General features: G+C 40.0%; 1 protein-coding gene across 1 annotated transcript in view; it reads right to left on the bottom strand.

The window, feature by feature from the left end:
• Nucleotides 1–9,041: 9,041 nt before the first annotated feature.
• The window catches only part of LOC309569324 (uncharacterized protein), a 14,655-nt gene continuing 1,196 nt past the window's right edge, over nt 9,042–22,500 (bottom strand). Inside the window, exons 2-5 of the mRNA XM_082275118.1 lie at nt 22,146–22,481; nt 16,753–17,052; nt 12,986–13,096; nt 9,042–9,161 (exon numbers count right to left, since the gene is read on the bottom strand). Of these exons, the coding sequence (XP_082131244.1) occupies nt 12,990–13,096; nt 16,753–17,052; nt 22,146–22,481 (743 nt within the window). The 3' untranslated portion in view covers nt 9,042–9,161; nt 12,986–12,989. The remainder of the gene's footprint in view (nt 9,162–12,985; nt 13,097–16,752; nt 17,053–22,145; nt 22,482–22,500) is intronic.

The raw sequence follows: 22,500 nt of genomic DNA, 5'->3' as shown, positions 1-22,500 counted from the left end.
AGTTCCACTTTAGGATACCCTTGCACAATCAGATGCTATGAAAAACCAGAAGCTCCTATTTAATAATGTGTTCGACAACCTTTGGCCCTAATGATGGCTGCTGAGAATGACTCTGAGAGTCCCGCAGTCTCCCAGGGTTAAAGACGATCATCCAGTAGGCGTTAAACACATGCACTTTATTGATACGTTTGGGGCAGCCATCAGAAATTTTGGGGCCCCCTTATACAGCTTTAGGACTGGGCCCCCCCAAGCCTGACCACCAACATTCCCCAGGGTCCACCCTTTGGCCCATCCCACCAAATCTGCTGTTAATGAAGAGGAATACAATGTACAGCCTACCAATACTCAGATGTGGTGGCTGCATTCACCTAGGCCCCTTACATCTGTATGGGCTGTACTCCACTGATGATGGCCCTGGATACATTACATCAGTAAGCCCTGGCGTGCAAAACATATGAGTTTTTGAAATGTTTGCTGGCTTTATCATTATAAACCATTCTTACCATTGAATAGTGCTCAATGGTTTCTGGACTTGGCTGCCATGGGCCATTTCAAGATTACTTTCTTATTTTTTTTTTTTTTTTTTATTTATTACAGGTACTTATATAGCACTGTCAATTTACTCAGTGCTTTACACATATATTTTGTACTGTACATTCACATCAGTCTCTGCCCTCAAGGAGCTTACACAATCTTACAATCTAAAGTCCCTAACTCACATTCATACATATACTAGGGTCAAATTAGACAGAAGCCAATTAACTTACCGGCATGTCTTTTGGAGTGCAACAGTATTCCTTATCACCATCACACCAGTCGCAATGTCACCACATTAAGCCATCAATGGTGTCTCTGATTGGCGCCACACTAACCCCAGTGTCACCAGACAGCTGTGAGTCAGCAACAGTGTTTCTGATCACCGCTACACAAGTCCCAGTGTCCCCAGACCAGTGCAGCCAGTAACAATGTTCCTATACACTGCCATGCCAGAGTAATTTTTCCTCTGCCTGCTGCCTATGCTAGCCCTGGCCTGTTTATTGACCACATTTCTGCCTACTGCTTGGACAAATCCTTTGCCTGTTTGCTGACTATGCCTCTCCCAGTGTCTGAACTGACCCAGTCGGGTACGGCCTCGAACTGCGTCACTTCCTGGTCTAGTGCGCGGTCGGGTTGGAGCAGATATTTTAACTGGCACCATTCATTACGGTGTCAGTTCATGGGGAACCGTTGTGGAGAGCACACCAAGGCAAGTACCGCTATCAGCAATGGTCCCTTATCGATATGCTAAATGGTCCTTTTTCTCTATTCTTATACCTCTGCAGTTTGTTTTGTCATCCACTGCCATTAGCTTCATCCAATTGGCAACTATGAATATTTAAAGTACTTTGGCTTCCATGTGTGTTAATTTCCACTCCTGCACCAGCTTTTTGGAGCACAAGTACAAGCCCAGGTATATAGCTTGTTTGTCTCCTTCCTAGGGGACATATATTATACTGTTCCCTGCATTACTCATTATAAGAGTAAATTATCATTTTTTTTTCACAAACATATATATCTATGTCTCTTTGCAGAGCGGCCACTTGCCTATCCAACCAAGGTTAACCCCTTGAGGTGTCTCCACCCAATCTCCCCCATGATACCTTTGTGGTTTATTATTCTTTGGCAATAGAATACACCTTATGAGATGAATCCAGCCTATCTAGGTATATTTTAAGGTATGGGTCCTCATCTATAATATTATCTATGCATGCTTGCATGCATCGCACCAATATACCCTATTTTATTATACTTTCACTACGCGGTTACAGTATCTGGTGATATTATTCAATACCCGCTCCCGCACTCGTCCCCCCCCCCGGCTGTTTTTATGCGTCTCTTGCCACTTCCCTATGTGCATGTCACCTTGAGGTTGCGTTCTGATGGTTCGGGCTATCTGTTCAACGGGTGTGGTTTCCCTCCCTGGACCCGCATGATGTTCTCTAATATTGTGACACCATTGAATGTCTGTAATATTTACTCCCTCCTTTTTTTCTATATTTAATGTAGTATCACGACCATTGATTTTAGCTACTAACGCCCCTGAAGAAGCCATCCGGCGAAACATGTCGGGCACTGCTCTAGTGGAGGCAATTAGGAGTATTCACTCTGAGTAGCTACATACATATCATCTCTATTTGGTCTTGTATACATTACTGTATATATCTATGTGATGTATTCTCTTTATTATATGTCGTTTTTGACTTTGATTGTTCACTTTTTGTTGCTTGTATTGTCCATATTATTCATCCAGCTTATGTTACGCGGATGATTTTATATTCTAATCAATAAAGATCTAATATTTTTAACTCTTTTGTCAATATTGAATGTCTACCGGTACCGGTAAAGTCCCACCTTTGGTTTTTCCAAGCCTCCATTTATCTCGCCTAGGCGAGAGCTCTGTAATTTCAGAGACACGCTTTATATAAGTAATCTAGGGATGTTGGTACCATTGTGTCAAACTTTTTTTTATTATATTTATATCATTTTTTGGCACACCTTAATCTTTTGTCTAAATAAAATGATAAAATGTAATTCAGGTTCAGTGTTGTATGCCTGAGCAATTGTCATTCAAAGTGTGACAGCTCTGAAAATTGAGAAAAGGCCTGGGCAGGAAGAAGGTGAGAGTGTCCAGTTTTGAGGTGGTTAAGTAACACTTACAGGTGTCCTCTCCAACCTGTGACTGGGCAGTGAAAGAAGAAGCAGTATACTAAAGAGCTCTTTGCCACTCTGACCTTTCCTTCTTTCAGCATGTCCCTTTCCTTTCCTTGTATGTATTTTAGGGGAGAAACGGTCTGAGGTCCCCCCCAAAATCCATACCAGACCATTATCCGAGCATGCAGCCTGGTAGGTCAGCAAAGGGGGGGGGGAGCAAGCACCACCATACCAGGCCACATGCCCTCAACATGTACCTTGTGCCCATGTTGATGAGGGACGAGGTGCTTTGGGGTGATGGAGCAGAGCCCCCCTTGCCCCAAAGCAGCCCCCCATGTTGAGGGCATGTGGCCTGCTAATGCCAAAAAACGTGCATAAACGCCAATAAACGCTAGTCAAAAACACGGCTAAAAGCACATTTTTACAGCTGCTTTTTCCTGGCAGCAGTGCTGGTGTTTTTTAAATATCCTCTGTGCATGAGCCCTAAAGGATTTCATTTTTATTGGTCTACTTTAAGTCCTCATGCTCACAGGATGCTTACAAAACGCCAGTGCTGCTGCCATTAAAAAGCAGCTGTACAAATGTGCTTTTAGCCGCACTTTTGACTAGCGTTTAGGGGGCGTTTATGCGCGTTTTTGGACATTAGTGTTTTTACAGTAAAAACACTCCCTATAATGTAAAAAAAAGTTTAAAAGCGCCAAAAGCGGCTAGACGCGGCTAACAGCTTGTTACAGAGCTTAGCAGCGTTTTTTGGCATTTTTGCATTTTTACAGCTCAACAGCCTCTGCTCCTGGATGCACAGGCTGTCATTTTTTTTCTACTGCCCCTAAAGGCTTATGCCTCCAAACGTCTCTGAAAGTTTATGTGTGCATGGACTCATAGGCTAACATAGAGGGACCTTTAGAGGCAGTAAAAAAAAAAAAATATTAGACGCCCCTAACAGCATCTGTAAAAATGTCCTCTGTGCATGAGACCTAAGCATAATTAAAAGCACTGCTCCTGTACAAGCAATCTATTTGAAAACAAAAAGTTTGCATTGATACATGTCCCCCATGGCAGTACTTGGGCGCCCATTTTTATGGACAATAACCTGCATATAAGCCTTCAAAATGGGGACTTTTGATTTTTCAAGTTCAGGTCCCATAGACTTTAATAGAGCTCACGGCACGGGTCCGAACCTTTACATGTTCAGGAGGTCTCGTGCAAACCGAACCTGGGGGAGTTCGGCTCAACTCTACCTCTCTCCATTACAATAACAAAGTGCAGATACAGTATATTATCACAATGCTTTTTCAACTATACAGCTCCAAAATGTACAAAGTAATCCAAAAACAACTATCAACAAAAAAAAGTGGAAGAAAGGGAACTTGGCTTTTGCGTTTCAAGGGTAGCACCTTCTTCCTCAGAGCCACACCATTCAGGTCCTTACAGCTTAACAATTTATTTGCAGTTAAACTTAGCATGAGAATCCATCACCCCTCCCATCCATAGTATGGATCCCAGCTCCATGAATTAGGGCAATATTGAAGGGACAATTTGTTAGATATCGTAGGATACCACAGATGCTAAATAGGGTTTAGGTCTGGACACATGCTTGGCCAGTCCATCACCTTTACCCTCAACTTCTTTAGCAAGGCAGTGGTCGTCTTGGAGGTGTGTTTGGGGTCATTATGTTGGAATAATGCCCTACACCTCTTTGCTTTCCTCTGCGCCCCTTCCTCCATCCCTAGCTCAACTCTGCTCCCAATATCCACAGCTCACCTACATGCCTTCCCTCTGTTGCATTCATCTTTCCCTAGATCCTGACTGGCCAGGTGATGAGCGGTGCCTGGTTTCCTCTAGTCATGATGCTTGCCATTCAGGCTAAAGAGTTCAAGCTTTGTTTCATCAGACCAGAAAATTTTGTTTGTCATGGTCTGAGAGTCCTTCAGGTGCCATTTGACAAACTCCAGGCGGGCTGTCATGTGCCTTTTACTGAGGAGTGGCTTATGTCTAGCCACTCTACCATTCAGGCCTGATTGGTGGAGTGCTGCAGAGATGGTTGTTCTTCTGGAAGGTTCTCCTCTCTCCACAGAGAAATGCTGGACCTCTATCAGAGTGACCATTGTGTTCTTGGTCACCTCCCTGACTAAGGCCCTTCTCCCCCGATCGCTCAGTTTGGCCAGGCGGCCCACTTTAGGAAGAGTCCTGGTGGTTACAAAACGTCTTCCATTTATGAATGATGGAGGCCACTGTGCTCATTGGTACCTTCAATGCTGCAGAATATTTTTTTGTACTCTTCCCCAGATCTGTGCCTCCAAACAATCCTGTCTTGGAGATCTACAGGCAAGTCCTTGGACTGCATGGCTTGGTTTGTGCTCTGACATGCACTGTTAACTGTGACCTTATATAGACTGGCGTGTGCCTTTCCAAATCTTGTTCAATCAATTGAATTTACCACAGGTGGACTCCAATCAAGTTGTAGAAACATCTCAAGGATGATAAGTGGAAACTGGATCCACTTGAGCTCAATTTTAAGTGTCATGGCAAAGGCTGTGAATACTTATGTTTTTATTTTTTTTCCAGTTTTTATTTTTTTAATAACTTTGCAAAGATTTTAAAAAAAACGTATTTCACGTTGTCAATATGGGGTATTGTTTGTAGAATTTAGAGGAACAAAATTAATTTAATCTGCTTTGGAATAAGGCTGTAACATAACAAAATGTGGAAAAAGTGAAGCGCTGTGAATATTTTCCGGATACACTGCATATGTTTAATATCCTCTTAGACACACTTGTCCTCTTCCTAATAAAGCGGTATTCAACCCATTTATAATATTGAAGCTTGCCAATTCTTAGATGTCATGACTGCATTCATTATAATTTTTAAGCTCTTTTCTTTATTTTCATCAGGTGAGCCAGCCAGTAAGTCTGTTGTTTTTCAACAGAATAAGCTCTCCTGCATATGTAGCAGTTGGAGTGTTGAGACAAACCATTTACCACTGATAGGGATGCTTACAATTAACACATTTTATTTACCCTCTTGCCAACTGTCTACCGAACTTTTGCTGCAGCAGGGTCGGCTCTATTATGCAAAACGACGTACCTGTACGTAATTTTATGCAATAGATAGTTGTGGGCCCCGTGTGCGCCCCCAGAGGTGCGGTTGCACGCTGATTGGACACAGGGGATGCCAATCAGTGGGTCCGGCGGACCCGTTGTCTGCCAGCCATCTGCGATCATTCCCCAGAGAAGCAGAACGTCAATCTGCCTATGTAAACAAGGCAGATCGCCATTCTGACAGGGGAGAAGATGGAGATTTTGTGTTCCTGCCAAGCAGGAACGCGGATCTCTGTCTTCATTCAGTCAGAGCAACTCCCACACAGTTAGCAAGCACAGGCTAGGCACACAGTTAAACCTTTGATTGCCCCTGATGTTAACTCCTTGTCTGTTAGTGTCATTAGCGCATATTTTTTGCACTGATCACTGTAATAATGTCACAGGTTCCCAAAAAGTGTCAAAAGTGTCAGTTAGGTGTCCAATTTCTCCGCCGCAATGTCGCAGTCCTGTTAAAAATCGCTGATCGCCACCATTACTAGTAAAAAAAAGAAAAATGCCAAAAAGAAATATCCCTTGGTTTGTAGCTATAACTTTTGTGCAAACTTATATAATTGTCAGGATTATTGGGGGATTAAATAAAAGAACATTTAATTATTAAAAGCTACATGTATATTCAGTCTTATATATATAGAATGTGAACAGCACAGCTTCCATCTTGTTTGAAGGTGAATGAAAGTGCAAATGTTCTTTTAAACAAGATATCTCTTACAGAGGGTCTATGGTTTCAACAGAAAATTCTGTCTACCTATGTGGTCATAAATAAGTGGTACATGGACATCTCATCAGATAAGGGCCATTTTAGCCAGACACCAACAGTCACTGATGTCCAGACGTTAGTTTGTCTGTAAGGATTTTAACAATGGACGATAGCCCAGTGTACTCTATCAGAATTTTAACTATATAAGTTTTAAAAATACATTATATCATGTGTGAGAAGATATTAGCAATAATTATGTCATTATATTATGTAAGGCATATACATATTTAGAAATTATCTGTATACCATATGTTGGGTTTATATTCTTGCTAAATAACAAATCTTACTTAGGTAAAACTAATTCCACTTAAATCGCTTCACTTATAGGGAGTGTTTGTATAAGAATTGTTTCAGTTTTGGCTAGGTGATATAAATCCTACAATACTAGCCTAGATGTCTGAAGTGTTTGACAGAATCCAAATAATTAATGGATTTTCACTAGCCAGAGGTCAGGATAGGTCATCAGATAATAATAGTGGTAATTATTCTATATGCTGAATCTAATGAACAGTACAATACTGCCCCCTTTGGAGATGCTACTAAATGCAGTCTTGGGGTAACTCAGTATTTTCCAATATAAATATATATATATTGTATTAAAAATATAATCTTATAAATGACTTACCAGATCCAATAATTGTCAGGGTATATGATGGAATATTAGATGGATATTTATGTATGTACTGAGAGTATGGACAAGTTTATATGTTGTTTTATGATTATTTTTCAATATAAAGAAATTATCATTTAGTTTTAATATCCAAAATATTGGATAATTAGTAAACAGGTGTTGCCAATGACATCACCAGTTAATGTATAAAACGTCCCAACCAATGGGGATAATGTTCCTCCCTCTGGGTTTAACTTATGGTCATTTTAATAGTCCTTTGTTCAATACCATATAAAAAGGAGAACCCAGAGACATTACACTACTGAAAACACACATTACACCTACAACACACACGCTACTCACATCCATCTATATACTCATCTATACATACGCCATCTTGATCCATCATTTATCTGAAACTTTGAGGGACGCCAAACGAAACTCCTCCCTAACTGGCCACCATTTTAAGAAGGCATTCATCTTAAGGACTCTGGTAATGACCATTTGTAGCTAGCAGCCATCTTAAGTGTGGTAAATATACCTTGCTGTTTATTTGATATTATTTACAATTGTTTATTTCCTTCCTTATATGTTTTATATTGCATATTTAAGGGTAATAAGATTACAATCCCAGCCGTATAAACCTTGGTAGATTTTTCCCTAAAAAGCTGATTTTTTTGGTTTTTATACATTTTTATTAATATCAGATTTAGCGCAATATTTGCGATTTTAGTCTCCCGTTTTCATAGCTTATTCTCGCTCTATCTGCAGTGGAGTGACTGTTGACTGCGCAATTCGCAGACAATTGTGGTCTGATTATATAGAACACTTACCTATGCTTTATGCTATACCTGGAGAAAAGGTAATCTTGCTTTTATTTTTACTTTCATCATTAAGCTACATATCAGATTGCATTTATTGTTTTTAGTTTGTATTTTGTGTAAAGTTATCTTTTTTTGTCATCTCAAGTTTGACCATTTATTGTGAATACATGTCTTGTGAATAAATATTTTTATATATTCCATACTGTAGACTGTGCTCACTAAGATTGGTATATGCTTTTAAAAAGAAATTAATCAATTAAAAAGAATTCGCTACATATTGATTTGTGGAAATAAGTTGAGATTCTCCTACCTTACAGATCTTTGCTTATTGACATAAATAGACACTGTTATATTCAGAGCAGTATAAATATTCTGACATAATATACACTGGATTTTGGGGGGGAAAATATATATATATATATATGCTGGGATTTTTTTTTTACCAAAAATATGTAGCAGAATACATATTGGCCTAAGTTGGTGAGGAAATTCAGTTTTTTACATTTTTTATTGGATGTGTTTTATGGCAGAAAGTCAAAAATAATGTTTTTTTTTTTTTTTTTCAAAATTGTCGGTCTTTTTTTATTCATAGCGCAAAAATTAAAAACTGCAAAGGTGACCAAAAGAAAGCTCTATTGGTGGGAAGAAAAGGACATAAATTGTATTTGGGTGCAGCGTCGCACGACTGCGCAATTGTCAGTTAAATTAACGCAGTACCGTATCGCACAAAACGGCCTGGTCATTAAGGGAGTAAACCTTCCGGGGCTGAAGTGATTAATCATGTGAAACCTCTATCCCAAAAGAAAAAAATAAATAAAACTGTTGCTTTAACTTCTTTTAAAGTATAACCTAAAGTTTGACTTTAGTTTGTTAGTGTATCTAAACCTGCTAGTCCACCTTACACTCCCCTCCCCCCAGACTGCCAAGGCTGCTGTCCAAAGTAATGGCGCTCTAATACAGGAGCTGTTACTGGGCAGATCACCAGGTGAAAACAGAGGGGGGGAAAGAAAACGAATGCAGCCACCACATCTAAGGATTGATAAGCTGCAATATATTGCACTTTTAATACCGCTGTCAGCTGTTCCATCAGCCTTTATGCTTTTATACTGTCCTCTGTAGGACTAGAACTCTGGATTGACACCCATTATGGTTATTCACCGCACCAACAATAGCAAAAGTATCTATAAATGAAAAAAATAAATTTTAATACAAAAGTCAATGTGTAATTGATTTCATAAGGTGGGTAATAGCTGTGTGTTTACTTGTAAGTGTTGTGGTCAGTCATGTTATATCCTGTTATGAAGATTGGTAGAAGCCACCTTGCAGCTTCTAATATAACAGAAAATGGTGTGTGCAAGTACAAGTGGTTGCTGTTGAAAAACACAATACCAATAAAAAGAAACAAAAAAGAAAGAAAAAGCTCAACTGTATCACTTTCCTTCTGAATAGATGCCTTCACCGCTTGCTGACTGACATGTGTATAAAAACATCCTATCACCTGGCTATACCAGGGTCATAGCTGCAGCTGCAACCAGGATCCTGGTACCGTTCTTTTCAGCCGGTGATCAGCTGACTTGTAAAAGTGATCCGGATGGCTTTACAGCCGACTGATCGCTTTTACAGCCCCCTCCACACCACAGTCCGTGGTGATTTCCAGGCTCTCCTGTTCCTCCGTGGTAAACAGTTGGGACATCTCGCTAAACCAGGAGATGGAGGAACATCCGTTCCCCCATCTCCTCTATGACGAATGACAGAACTATCATTTCCTGGTTGTTACAGCCAGGAAAGCAGTTAAGGCCCCTTCTGTTCGTCGGACGGACTCTGTTTATCTCAGCGGGGGATCGATCCGCCACTGGGACCACTTTTAAAAAGAGGACCACCGACCATGTAGGAATATACTGGGGTTATGGCAGCTATCTGCTGTCATAACCCCGGTATTTAATGTCAAACTAGCGACGTAAATACAAGGTGGGCAGTCCAGAAGTGGTTAAAAAAAAACATGTAAAACAATTGTAAAGCTTTGTTTTTTAATAAACATGTTATTTACCTGCCTTCTGCAATGGTTTTGCACAGAGCAACCCCAATCCTCCTCTTCTTGGGTCTCCTGTTGGTGCTCCTGGCTCCTCCTCTTCTGCCAGTACAGCCCCATCCCAAGCTGCCCTGTCTTAATCTTTAGACAAACAGCTTAGCTTGGCCCTCTGCTCCCTATTCACAGAATTTGATTGACAGCAGCGGGAGGAGCCAATGGCCCTGTGAGCAGGGAGAGAGCAGAGAGACCTGCTGCTCTCGTGCACATCGCTGGATCGATATCAGACTCAGGTCAATATAAGGGAAAGGTTGGGGGGGGGGGAATCATCTGCAAAGAAAGCTTTTTATCTTAATAAAGAGCATGCATTAGGGTAAAATACCTTAGGTTGGGTTCACATATGTGCGGCCGCGGTTTCCAGCCTGGGGTCGGGTGCGGTCCTGTTCACAAGTTCAGGTACGATTTGAATCTGAATTTTTGCCTGAATTCACACCCAAACCGGACCCAAACACACACAGGACCCTTTTGGAATTCGCACCGCGGCCGCCCCGGACATGTGTGAACCGGCTCTATTGAGAGCCGGTTACACTCGCATGTCACGCAAATTGGATGCGGTGAAAACTGCATCCAATTCGCACATATGTGATCCCAGCCTTAAAGCAATAGTAAAGGCTTGTGCGTTTGAAAAAATAATAAACATGTAATACTTACCTGCTCTGTGCAGTGGTTTTGCAAAGAGCAGCCTCTTTTTAAGTCCCCTACTGGCGCTCCTGGCCCCTTCCCCTTGCCGAGTGCCCCCATAGCGGGCTACTTGCTATGGGGGCACTCGTTCGTGCTCATTCCCCCCGCTCCCTCCTCCTCGGCTGTGATTGACAGCAGTGGAAGCCAATGGTTTCCGCTGCTGTGTCTCAGCCAATGAGAAGCCAGAGACCCACTGCTCCCATGCACATCACTGGATCGACATGGGGCTCAGGTAAGTATAAGTGGGGGGGGGGGGGGGGGCTGGGTGGGAAGCTGCACACAGGTTTTTTTACCTTCATGCATAGAATGTATGAAGGGAAAAAAAATTCAGCCTGGCACAAAGGGGCAATGCTTTCTAGATGGGCTAGGCCTAACCTAGCTGCCAGTAGTGCATGCTGGCAGTATACCTTTCGTGGTTTGTAGATCAAGTCTCATTACTGTTCACTGTTGTACCTCAGGTGGTGGCCTGTTTATGCTGACCTGGGTGGCAAATGCCATTGTTTGTCTTGTCCTAGTTATTAATCACCCTATATGATAAAGTGTTTTATTACCAGTGTTATTCTCTTTTTTTTTTTTTTTTGCTTGTCTCATTATCAACTTTATTGGGTTACAATATATTAGGTTTGTCTTTACTAACTGATTTGGTGTCTTGGCTTTGATATAGCACTACTGCTGGGTTTTTGGTATTCCTGTCAGTGATTTCCTATGATATTGTGTGTTTGTGTACTCAGACTGGTGTGTCAGAGGGGCTGAGGTCTTTGAGAAGGTCAAGGCCAGGAACAGAGGACCCATCTTAATGAGTGGCTCCTTCGGAGTAGCACTACACATGAAACTTCTGCTCTCACAGTTCCTGTGACAAGCAAGCTATGTTGCCTAAAGTGGCACAGCAATGCAGATTCTCTCCATCTACTACTTAACCTTGTACAGATAGAGGCAATTGCCATGCAGTCCAGTGACTGCTATTAAAAACAACCAACAAAGACATTTTTGATACTTTAGTTAAAAATAGCAATGCTGTTTGAAATTGTGCAATATCTGAACTAAACCAGGTTACTTTGTGAAAGAACAGATTCATATCAGCCTTCCCTGCCCCCCCCCCCCCCCCAATTGGAATGCTAATAACACTTTAAATAAAACAATTAGATATTTTAGAACTATTGACATCAATGGTTCTTTGTGTTTGCTTGTGTTTGCAATGCAAGAAGATCATGGTATGGTGTAGGGTCAGCAGAGGGCTGTACATAGCTACCTGAAAACACAGCACCCTGCCTTAGAGTTTCTCTCAAGAGCCCTCAAGCCTGGTACAAGCAGTGGCTGGCTCGTGTGCATGCAGTTATCAAAATGCCTAGATGGGTGGGTGTCAGTTCAGAGGAGTGGGCATTCCTAGGAAAGGTTTGCATTTCAAAAGTAACACCCACTTGTGATGCTGAGCCTCCAATGATTGTATGAACTGAAATCAAATGAATGAAACAGGTGGGCCAGGGATAGTCAGGCTGGGGAGGAAAGAGCAAGATAATGCTGGATTTTCTATAGCCAGGAAATTAGGTGGGCTCTATCCGACTTGCTGCAGCAAGAAACCCACAATGTGCAGTGAAATCAGAGTAAGCATTTTCAGTATGATTATACACAGATATTATAAATGATGCACAATGTGAACATAAACGTGCTATAGAAATATGAGCAGTCCAAAACAAGTCCAAAATGAAAAAAAAAGGCTGAAATCTTCTTGATGGTGAATGAAGGTGAAGAAGAGGACATGCAAACACCAAATCCCTCTTGGCACCCACGTGTAAAGAAAAGAGAGGTAATACCCTTACCAACTCAACATATTAGAACACTTGAGAAGATGACACCAGCCAGTGTAATAGATATAAAGTCCTGACCTTTCACTCTTCCACCCGATATGTGGTATATCAAAACTCTTACCAAAGGCAAGTATTTCACAGGTCAGAACCGGGATATATCTCAAATAAGTTCCACCAAACGCTCTAAAATTTCAGATGGTACAGAGACTGGAATATACTGCAAATCTCACTATATGAGATTTCAAGGTTTGTCCTCATCTTCTGTTCTGGTGACAAGTGTAACATTTTAGGATCTTCCACCACTTTCTGTTCCAGTAACAATTTTCACCAGGACTAACAGAGAGGTGCTTAGCTCAGGCACGATCCAGCCTTGATGGACCCTGATACTGCTGCCCTTCTGGTCCCCCAGGGTACCTGTCCACTAGTGCCATACCTGATCACTTGTAAATCCAAGATAGATGTATGATTAAAATGAACATCATCAGAGCCATCAGAATCAGGACATATCTCACATAGGATGGGAGTTCAGTAATGCAAACAGGACCTGCAAGAGTCAAGAGGGGTTATTTTCAAGCAATCAAAATGGCCAACTATCTAGAAGATTAATGCAACCAAGATATTTAAAGTAAGTAAATCCAAAATCTAAAAGTGCTGTCAGTCTGAAACAGGAGGTGCAATGGCTGGCAGGATCTCCAGAAAAGAAACTTTGTAACAGATTAATAAAAAAAAGTATTTGCTTAAAATATAATGAGTCATGATGCCAAACATAGCAAAATAATTGATTTTGTGTTTGCATAAACGTTAAATCTAATAGTACCCCACCTCTTCCAATCTATATGAATATTTTACCCTAATGGCTGATGCCTACATTTTTTGGTTCTGAAATACTGTAGTCTTTAGGACTCTAACTTCTGACATACTTCATATTTTTGAGCTGTCAATACACCTGCACCAGTTGGAAAATGTGTATGTATTATGAGACAAATTCACAATTACATTTTTTCTCTTACATTATTAGTGTATGTGAATGTATCCAATGTTTCTTTGCATTTGCTGTGTCCACTTCACTGGTTTAGGACCTCTCCAAAATCCATTACAACTGTCCCAGTACATTCCTTACTTAAGCATATTCTATACAAGGATTAGAGAAATACTGACAAAATGTCCACTCCTCCAAAACGTTATTCTGAGTAATACCTAATTAAAAAGCGTTTTATTACAAAGTTTAGTGTTCCGACTGTGGACCTGGCCAATTCTTAACTCAAAAAACACTGACTGTGTTTTTTTTTAAGAATGCCCTAGAGTTTACGATCTTACTGCAAGTGCTTAGAAGCGCTATAAAAAATCTCAGTTGAAGAGGAAGAGAAGAATGAAGAAATGTCTTTTGTAATGCACTCATCTCAGGATAATTTCTAAAGAATGATACTTACAGTAACAATACCCATTTGCCCCAGCAAAAGAAGACTAGGCTTCCATGTGGGAAGACTCCTTCGGCTTCTGAAGTTCCTTTGTTTCTCTCAGTCCCCAACTTCTAAACCCAGACCCAGGGTCTCAATTCAATTCCAATAAGCCTAGAACCCCTAAACCCAACACCAAAACGGCAGACAAGTTCTCTTCAGTTTGAAGAGAATTTATTTTGTCTATAGTCACATGGTCCAAAAGCATATTAAAATAAAGATTAAAAATCAGCGCAGATATTCTAAAAACGGTGAACCATAGATATCTAAAAGTAGATCCTTAAAATGAATCAATAATTCAAAATCAATAGTATAAATTTTTAATATTTTATACTATTGATTTTGAATTATTGATTAATTTTAAGGATCTACTTTTAGATATCTATGGTTCGCCGTTTTTAGAATATCTGCGTTGATTTTTAATCTTTATTTTACCTTGTTTGTATGTGGGGACACTACAAAATTAGCTGCAGATTTCTGGTACTCCATTGTTCTATATTGGTACATCCTCTTTTTTCCGTTCCCTTCTCTTCATTTGGTAGCGCATAGATTTATCTTTATATATACCAAAAGCATATTAGATGCCTGGGTTAAGGACCCATAGGTTAATTTACTAAAGTAAAATATAATCAACATACAAGTGCAGTTTCACTCATTTACCCCAGAGCTTAGTAAATGTGGTAAAGCTCTGCTGATTGCACTTGAGGATTTGCATTTCACAGTTGTATCAACTGCAGAAATTCTACAACCATTTTACTTTTCCAAAAGGGGCTTGGACACAATTTTGGACCTGAAAGCCTTACATGTCTTTATCCGCAATGCGGGTTTCTCAGGGAATCCACCTGGGATTTATAAAAAATCAATCAGGGAGGATTCTAATCTCTGTGGACATCAAGAAATCATACTTATATGTTACAATTTCTCCAATGCACCAACATTATCTTTGTTTTGAGTAGACACTTCAGATCCTGCAACAGTTCAGTTGGATCCTGAATCTTCAGAAGTCAGTGCTGGAACTGATCCACCTATAGACAAGGTTCTCTTTAATTTAATAAATCCTACACTGTTTAAAGCTAGGAACTCTACAGTACCTCTCAAAAGTTTTACTTTATTACCTGGAAGGCTTACTTCATCAGGTGTTTTTTACCCCAGGCAATGCTCACTCAAAATAATCTGCACCTTTCCACATTCAGGCTGGATCAACAATTCCATCAAGGGTTAATCCATGAATGTGGTAATCCTCTTTCTGTTTACACATTCTCTAAGTTTTACCATGTGGCTGACCAGGCCTCATCCAATGCTAGCTTTGATCTTTATGTCTTTCAGGAAGATCTTTGAGATGCAGGCAGACCTTGGTTTATTGTTATGATTCCATGGGCCTGTTAGCATTTGACTTGCTGTATTTCCCACCCCTTAATGAACAAGTGAAAATGTTTTTTTTTTTTTTGTACTTACTGTAAAATCAGTTTGTTTGTTTTTTTGAAGTCCACCCGTCTGTGATCCACTCCTGTTCTATAAAACAGCATAGTGGCCAGTGTTGGGGGTAACTAGTTACAAAGTAACTAATTACAGTAACTAAATTACTTTTTTTGGTAACTAAGTAAAGTAACTAGTTACAATACTAATATTGGTAACTACACTACTTTACTAGGCTATAAGAAGTAACTACACTACTTTACTAGGCTATAGGAACGTGCTTTCCTGCGTTACCCAAGCCGTGCGATACAATCGTTATTTCGAAGAATAGAGAGGGATGAAGTTTATGACTTTTTGTTGCACTTTATGTTTTATTCTGTTTTTTCAGGTTTTGTTCTCATGTTTCCCAAAGCCTGTGTTTATACAATAAACTCTATGCAGAAAGAGTGTCATGTATCTTCTTCTACACGGTCAATTAAGAAAGAGTAAAGTAAAGTAATAAGTAGTGAAGTTACTTTTCAAATGCAGTAACTAGTAAAGTAATCCCATTACAATTTACAGAAGTAACTAGTAACTAGTAACTAGTTACATTTTCTGAGTAACTATCCCAACACTGATAGTGGCTAAGTGTGCTGTGAACAGCACAGTGGCTAAATAATTAGCAAATCCACCTAGCAGCACTATCAAATCCTAACCACAGCCTAGAGTTTGCATGTTCTTCCTGTGCCTGAGTGGGGTTTCTCCCACACGCCAAAAACATGCTGGTAAATTTGCCCCAATATGTGTATGTATGAATGTGAGTTGGGGATCTTAGACAGTAAGCTCCTTGACGGCAGGAACTGATGTGAATGTACAATATGTATTTAAAGCACAAAAAGTGATGGCGTTATATAAGTACCTGTAAAAAATAAAATAAATTAAAAAAACTGAAGTATGCTGGGAGTGAGAAGGGCTATACCTTGCTGGTTAGTGTTTTTTCTCTTTTTTGCCAGTGTCAAATTTCTCCTAAAGACGGTAGTCTAGCTCAATTGTCCCAGAATTACTATTAATACTGCATCCCTTACGGAACTCAATGAAACAGATTTTATAATAAGTATTGTAAATAGACAGTAACAATCATGTTTTTATAATCTTATTACTGCAGGTATATATTTTTTAATATCTGCCTGAATATAACCTTTAATGTGTGCCATCGTTATCAGTTGGACCCTGCCATAATGTATTTGGTTCAATATCACAGGTTCCATTCTATTGTGTATAAATATAGCACAATGAAAATACAGCTCTCAAAATTAAAGAATTAAGGATATTCTATGAACTAGATTACCTTTTTTTGGTACAGTCCATTGGGTCTGGGTAGGAAAGAAACTGAACCAGACTTCACAAATTACATGATCTCCATAGTTCCAGGTGTCTTGGGAAAGTGAAAGGAGATTCTGAGTAGTCCATGTGCCATCATGTTCCTCCACAGAAGTCAGCTTCCCTTTGAGATGCCTTCCTGAGATGTTCCAGGTCACATGAACTGTATGAAGAGCTGCACTCACTATGCAAACAAGCTGAGTAGGAGCCTTGAGATCAGAAGCCATTGCTGGAGCCAAAAGATGGATGCTGTGGATAGCAGAGTTATCTAAAACGCCAAAATGTGGGAAAACATTGTTTTAATATTAATAGGGTGTTAGCTCATTTGCTTTTTTGTACAGAGAGGGGAATGATTAAAACTTCAGTCACGTTAAAATTGTCCTCTGTGAGTTTTATCGTTATTATTTGATCCAATAGGGCACAGGTGTCACACTGGCGGCCCTTCAACTGTTGCAGAACTACAAGTCCCATGAGGCATTGCAAGGCTGACAGTTACAAGCATGACTCCCATAGGGTGTGAGGCATGATGGACTTGTAGTTCCGCAACAACTGGAGGGCCACCAGTTAGATACCCCTGCAATAGGGTGTCAAAAGGACAAAAAGTGTTGGGTTATATCTCTAATAAAGACAGCAACAAAACACATTTATTTTTATCATTCTGTGTTTTTTTTTTTCCCATGACACATGCACCCTCCTATTTACAGTCATGATGTCATCAACCGCAAAAAAAAACTTGTGGTAACACTGACTTTGCACAGGTGCTCAATGGCAACACTAAGGCCGCACAGAGGAGCTCACAGCAGGGGTCCGGCGCGTCCTTGTTCACCATTTCAGGTCTGATTTCAGTCCGAATCTTTGGCTGAATTTGGACCTTAAATAGACCAGAAGATGCACAGAACTCCTGTGCAATTCGCACCGGATCTGCTCTGGAGATATGTGAACTTGCTCCATAGAGAGTCGGTTACAATCTCCTGACATGCCAATTGGATGCAGGGAGCACACTAAACTGAAATTCAATTCTGCCTCTGTAGTGAGGGGCAATCCCCTCTTAGATAAACTCTTAGATAAACCCTCACCTTCTGTTCTGATGGCAGCTGTAACATTTGGAATTTCCTACCACTTTTTTTGGCAGTAACAATGGTCACTAGATCAAATAGAGGAATGAATTTCCCCAGTGGGTATGCCGAAAACAATAAAAAACTGACAGAAGCCTCGGATTACCATTTTTGAAATTCTACCCATCTAAGGCCAGCTTAAGGCACTGATGTCTCTGACTGCTAGTCCTAGGAAAATTGTAGTAAAATTTAGTGATGTCACTGTTCTTCTTGCTGGAAGCAACATGACATGAGTAAGCTCTGCCTTTACCAAAATGGCCATCTCCATACAGAGACAGTGCAGGCCTTTCTCTGGGCACAGTTCCTAGAGTTCAGGTCCTCTTTAGATCCATTTAAAGAAACTATGCTCCACTTAATTGAAATTCTTACCCAGGCAGTGGATGTAGAGCAGAAACAAGACATGTTTACATGGTCACTCCAGGACTGGATGGCACTCATAGAGCTCCACTACTATTTTTCCTCGCTTTCGTTTTTGAAAATAAACCAAACTTATATAGATGTATATACTCTATTAATGCCACAACTGTATTGTGGGATCACATCATCCGACAGAGGAATTATATTAAAAGTACAACGAATATTTACAGCAGCCACCATAACCATATATCGTGTTATAGGGACTTGGTATTCCATCCTGCCAATAATATCTTTGCACGCAGTGAGAAATATCGGTATTGCTTGGTCTCTTTGGCCCTGAAGAAGCCTTATGCGAAACGTGTTGGCTCATTGGGACCCTCAAACCGAATGTCATCAGAGACTCCTTGCGTCAACACCAGCTTGAAGCATGTATTTCTCCCGCTATAGGGAATATATTTCTGTGCTGCGTTTTTTAGTCTGTTGGTGAATATATAGGGGACCTCTTTTCTTTGTCCCTCATCTATACACATATTTTATACATGTATCAACAAACTGATTTATTTTTAGTTGTTTGTATCCTGGTCTTCCTTCTCCCAATTGGCCTTACAAACCCCTACTTTTTCTGTTTTCTTGGTTTTGGCACTCATATGTCATTACATGAGTGCTACTCAGTCCATAAGGAAGGATCACCTACCGCTGACCTGAGGAAGAAGAGGAAGGGCTCATGGCTGGCCTAAAGAATGCAGGAAAGAGAGTATGTATAGGTTTTAAATACATCCAAGGAGGTATACAGAGAGAGGGTCAGTGGGTGGGGGAAGCTGAAATTCTGCTTTAAATAGAAGGTGGTATTGCATCACATTGGTATCGCACCTCTGCCATTTTACACAAATTTGGTCCCTCTGTCTCAGACCTATGCTGAAGATGCCATCACTCAACTGGAAACCTCCTACATGTATGGTTGGAATTCCCCTCATCCAATCCTTATGGACAACAATCTACGAAAAAATACACTACATATGCTCTAGACCAGGGATCCTCAAACTACGGCCCTCCAGCTGTTGCGGAACTACACATCCCATGAGGCATTGTAAAACTCTGACATTAACAGACAAGACTTGGCATGATGGGAATTGTAGTTCCTGAACAACTGGAGGGCCATAGTTTGAAGACCCCTGCTCTAGACTTTACACCTGCACAGCTCCTTCTACACCATCATGTTTCAAATGACATACATTACTACAAATTTCTTGCTCTGATATTAGTAAAGGCAGCAAAGATGTGCATACCCAAACTCTGGGACCCCTCCAAAGTGCCTTCTCTATCCAACTGGTATAAGCGCATAAATAAAATTGTTCAAATGGAAGAGCTTATCTCAATTTCACAGGACTTCCCCCTCAAATCTGCCTTTAAATGGGCTTGTTGGATCCACTTCCAGTCCTCAAACAAATATTTGCAAGTGATGAACCTAACTCGTACACACCCGACTTAATCTCCATTAAAGTTCTCCCCCCAGGCTGCATAAATATGATCTTTACTTAACTTTAGTTCTATAATGTGGTCAAATTCATTGTATAAATGCAGATTCAGCTATCCATCTTCATCCTTTTATTTATATATTTATTTATATTAATTATTTTATATTATTTTTTAATTTTTCCCCGATCCCTTCCCTCTCTTTTCCCCTTCTTCTATTCCTCCCTTTTACGATTAGCTACAAATCTAGACTAGGCTGTGGTGCTTGTGCTGGGCACACGCACTCACACACAAGTCTATTTCCTTTAAATAAGAACAATCTTAATTAACATACTCATATTTCCACCACATTTATCAAGCATAACCTTTTATAGGTAATAAATCTCTAACAAAGCAAAACTAATAACGTTCTCATTCAATATGCTTATCGAATTTACTTATCGTCTCATATTTCAGTACCTTCTTATTCATTGAAACACTCAAGTTGTATCAATACCGAAAAACTCACAAAGTTTAACCACTTGCCAACCGCTCACAGTACTACTACTGCAGCAGTGCGGCTCCCCTGGGTCCAGTGTCGTAGATCTACATCGCTGGACTCCTAGTGATCTCGGCGGCGTGGCGTGCCACCCGCTGTGTTTAGACACAGCGGGAGTCGGGCTGGAGGAGGAGAGCTGCCTCTCTTCCCCGATCATCGGGGAAAGTGTGAGAAGATCCGCCTGCTTGTGTAAACAAAGCAGGCAGATCTTCTCTGTGACAGGCATGAGGAGATCACAGGATCACTGTGATCTCTATGTGTGTCACATAACCCCCCACACACGTCAGTAAGCATGAGTCATATATTTAACCCCTTGATCACCAACAGTGTTAACCCCTTCCCTACCAGTGTCATTATTACAGTAACAGTGCATATGTTTAGCACTGATTACTGTAGTAATGTCACTGGTCCCCCCCAAAAGTGTCGAAAATGTCAGTTAGGGGTCCAATCTGCAATGTTGCAGTCCCGCAAAAAATCGCAGATCGCCGCCATTACTAGTAAAAAAAAAAAACAATAAAAATTACAAAAATCTTTCCCGTAGTTAGTAAACGCGATAAATTTCGTGCAAATCAATCAAAATATGCTTATTGCATTTTTTTTTTTTTACCAAAAATATGTAGCAGAAAACAAATTGGCCTAAAATGTTAAAAAAAAAATTTTATTTTTTTTTTATTTTTTTTGGGGGGGGGGGGGGGGAATGTTATATATTAGAACGTGAAAAATATTGTTTTTTTTCTTTCAAAATTGTCGCTCTTTTTTTGTTTATAGCGCAAAAATTCAAAAATGCACAGGTGATCAAATACCAACAAAAGAAAGTTCTATTTGTGGGGGAAAAAAAGGATGTAAATTTTGTTTGGTTACAGCGTCGTACAGCCACAAAATTGTCTGTAATGCCCCATACACACGTGCAGATTATCTGCAGACTTTTGTCTGCAGACTTACCTTTTCTATGTAGTGCAAGGGCCTGCCGGATTGCATACAAATTGAAAGTGTTTAGGTTTGACCTCATATTATATGGTTTTGGTAAGTCTGCAGACAAAAGTCTGCAGATAATCTGCACGTGTGTATGGGGCATTAAATTAACGCGGTGCCGAATGGCAAAATATAGCCTGGTCAGGAATGGGGTAAAATCTTCCAGTCCTAAAGTGGATAAAAATACGCTCATTGAGAATTGTTTTGTCAAAGACATGTAGCTAAATACATTTTGGCCTAAATATATGACAAAAATGTAATATATTGGATATTTTTTAACAGTCAAAGTAGAAAATGTCAATTTTTCGCAAAATTTTTGCTATTTTTTTATTAACATCGCAAAAAATAAAAATCGCATAGGTGATCAAATACCATCAAAAGAAAGCTCTGTTTGTGGGAAAAAAAGGACGTAAATTTCGTTTGGGTACAGCATTGCATGACCACGCAATTGTCAGTTAAAGTCCCACAGTGCCAAGTTGAAAAAAGTGGCCTGGTCATTGAGCAGCAAAATCTTCCGGTCTTAAAGTGGTTAATTGTAATTGTTACTGCCTTTCATTGTTTCTTGATTACTTGGTTGTACTCCATAAATATGTTTTAATTTTGTAATACTCTGGTTATTGTAACCTACCCAACCTTTATTCTCTTGTACTTCTTTTACAATACATTTTTTTTTTTAAAAAAAAGATAAGTGAAACTCAAAGTGAATGTGGAAGGTGGATGAATACCAGAACATCTAGGTGAATTGTACACAGTTTTGGGAAAAGCTTAAAAAAATTATGTATTTTAATGCCACATTCAAACCCTGCCCATTTTGATCAAAAAACTTTATGCACATTTTTGTTAAACTTTTGTTCTATTCCTCAACACTCTGTTTATTTTGTGGTAGAATATCAAATTATATCTTACCTTTAACTATAAGTGTTGTCCCATTGCCAAGCACTCTCAGCATAGCTGTATAGCTAAACATACAGTAATAGACTCCATAATCCTCCAGACTCACATTGTATATTTCCAGTCTTGCCTGGTGGTTTTCTGATTTACATATATATTTATGCTGGTCATTGTCGGCTAAACAGGATTTAACCCGTAGAGGAGCCTTATCGGTTCTTCTCCGTAGATGCCAGGTGATGCCAGTTCCGGCATCTAAGGAGTCGCTGGATGTACAGAGGATAACTGCAGTAGCACCGACCTCCACTGACACTGTGTTTTGTGGTTGATAAAGAACAACCTGGGCAATGGCAGCTGCAAAACAATGTTAGAG

The sequence above is a fragment of the Pelophylax lessonae genome (genome assembly GCF_965119305.1).
Source record: "Pelophylax lessonae genome assembly, chromosome: 13".
Lineage (NCBI taxonomy): Eukaryota > Metazoa > Chordata > Amphibia > Anura > Ranidae > Pelophylax > Pelophylax lessonae.
The sequence above is the reverse complement of the archived record's forward strand: the minus strand, read 5'-3'. Positions and strand labels throughout refer to the sequence as shown.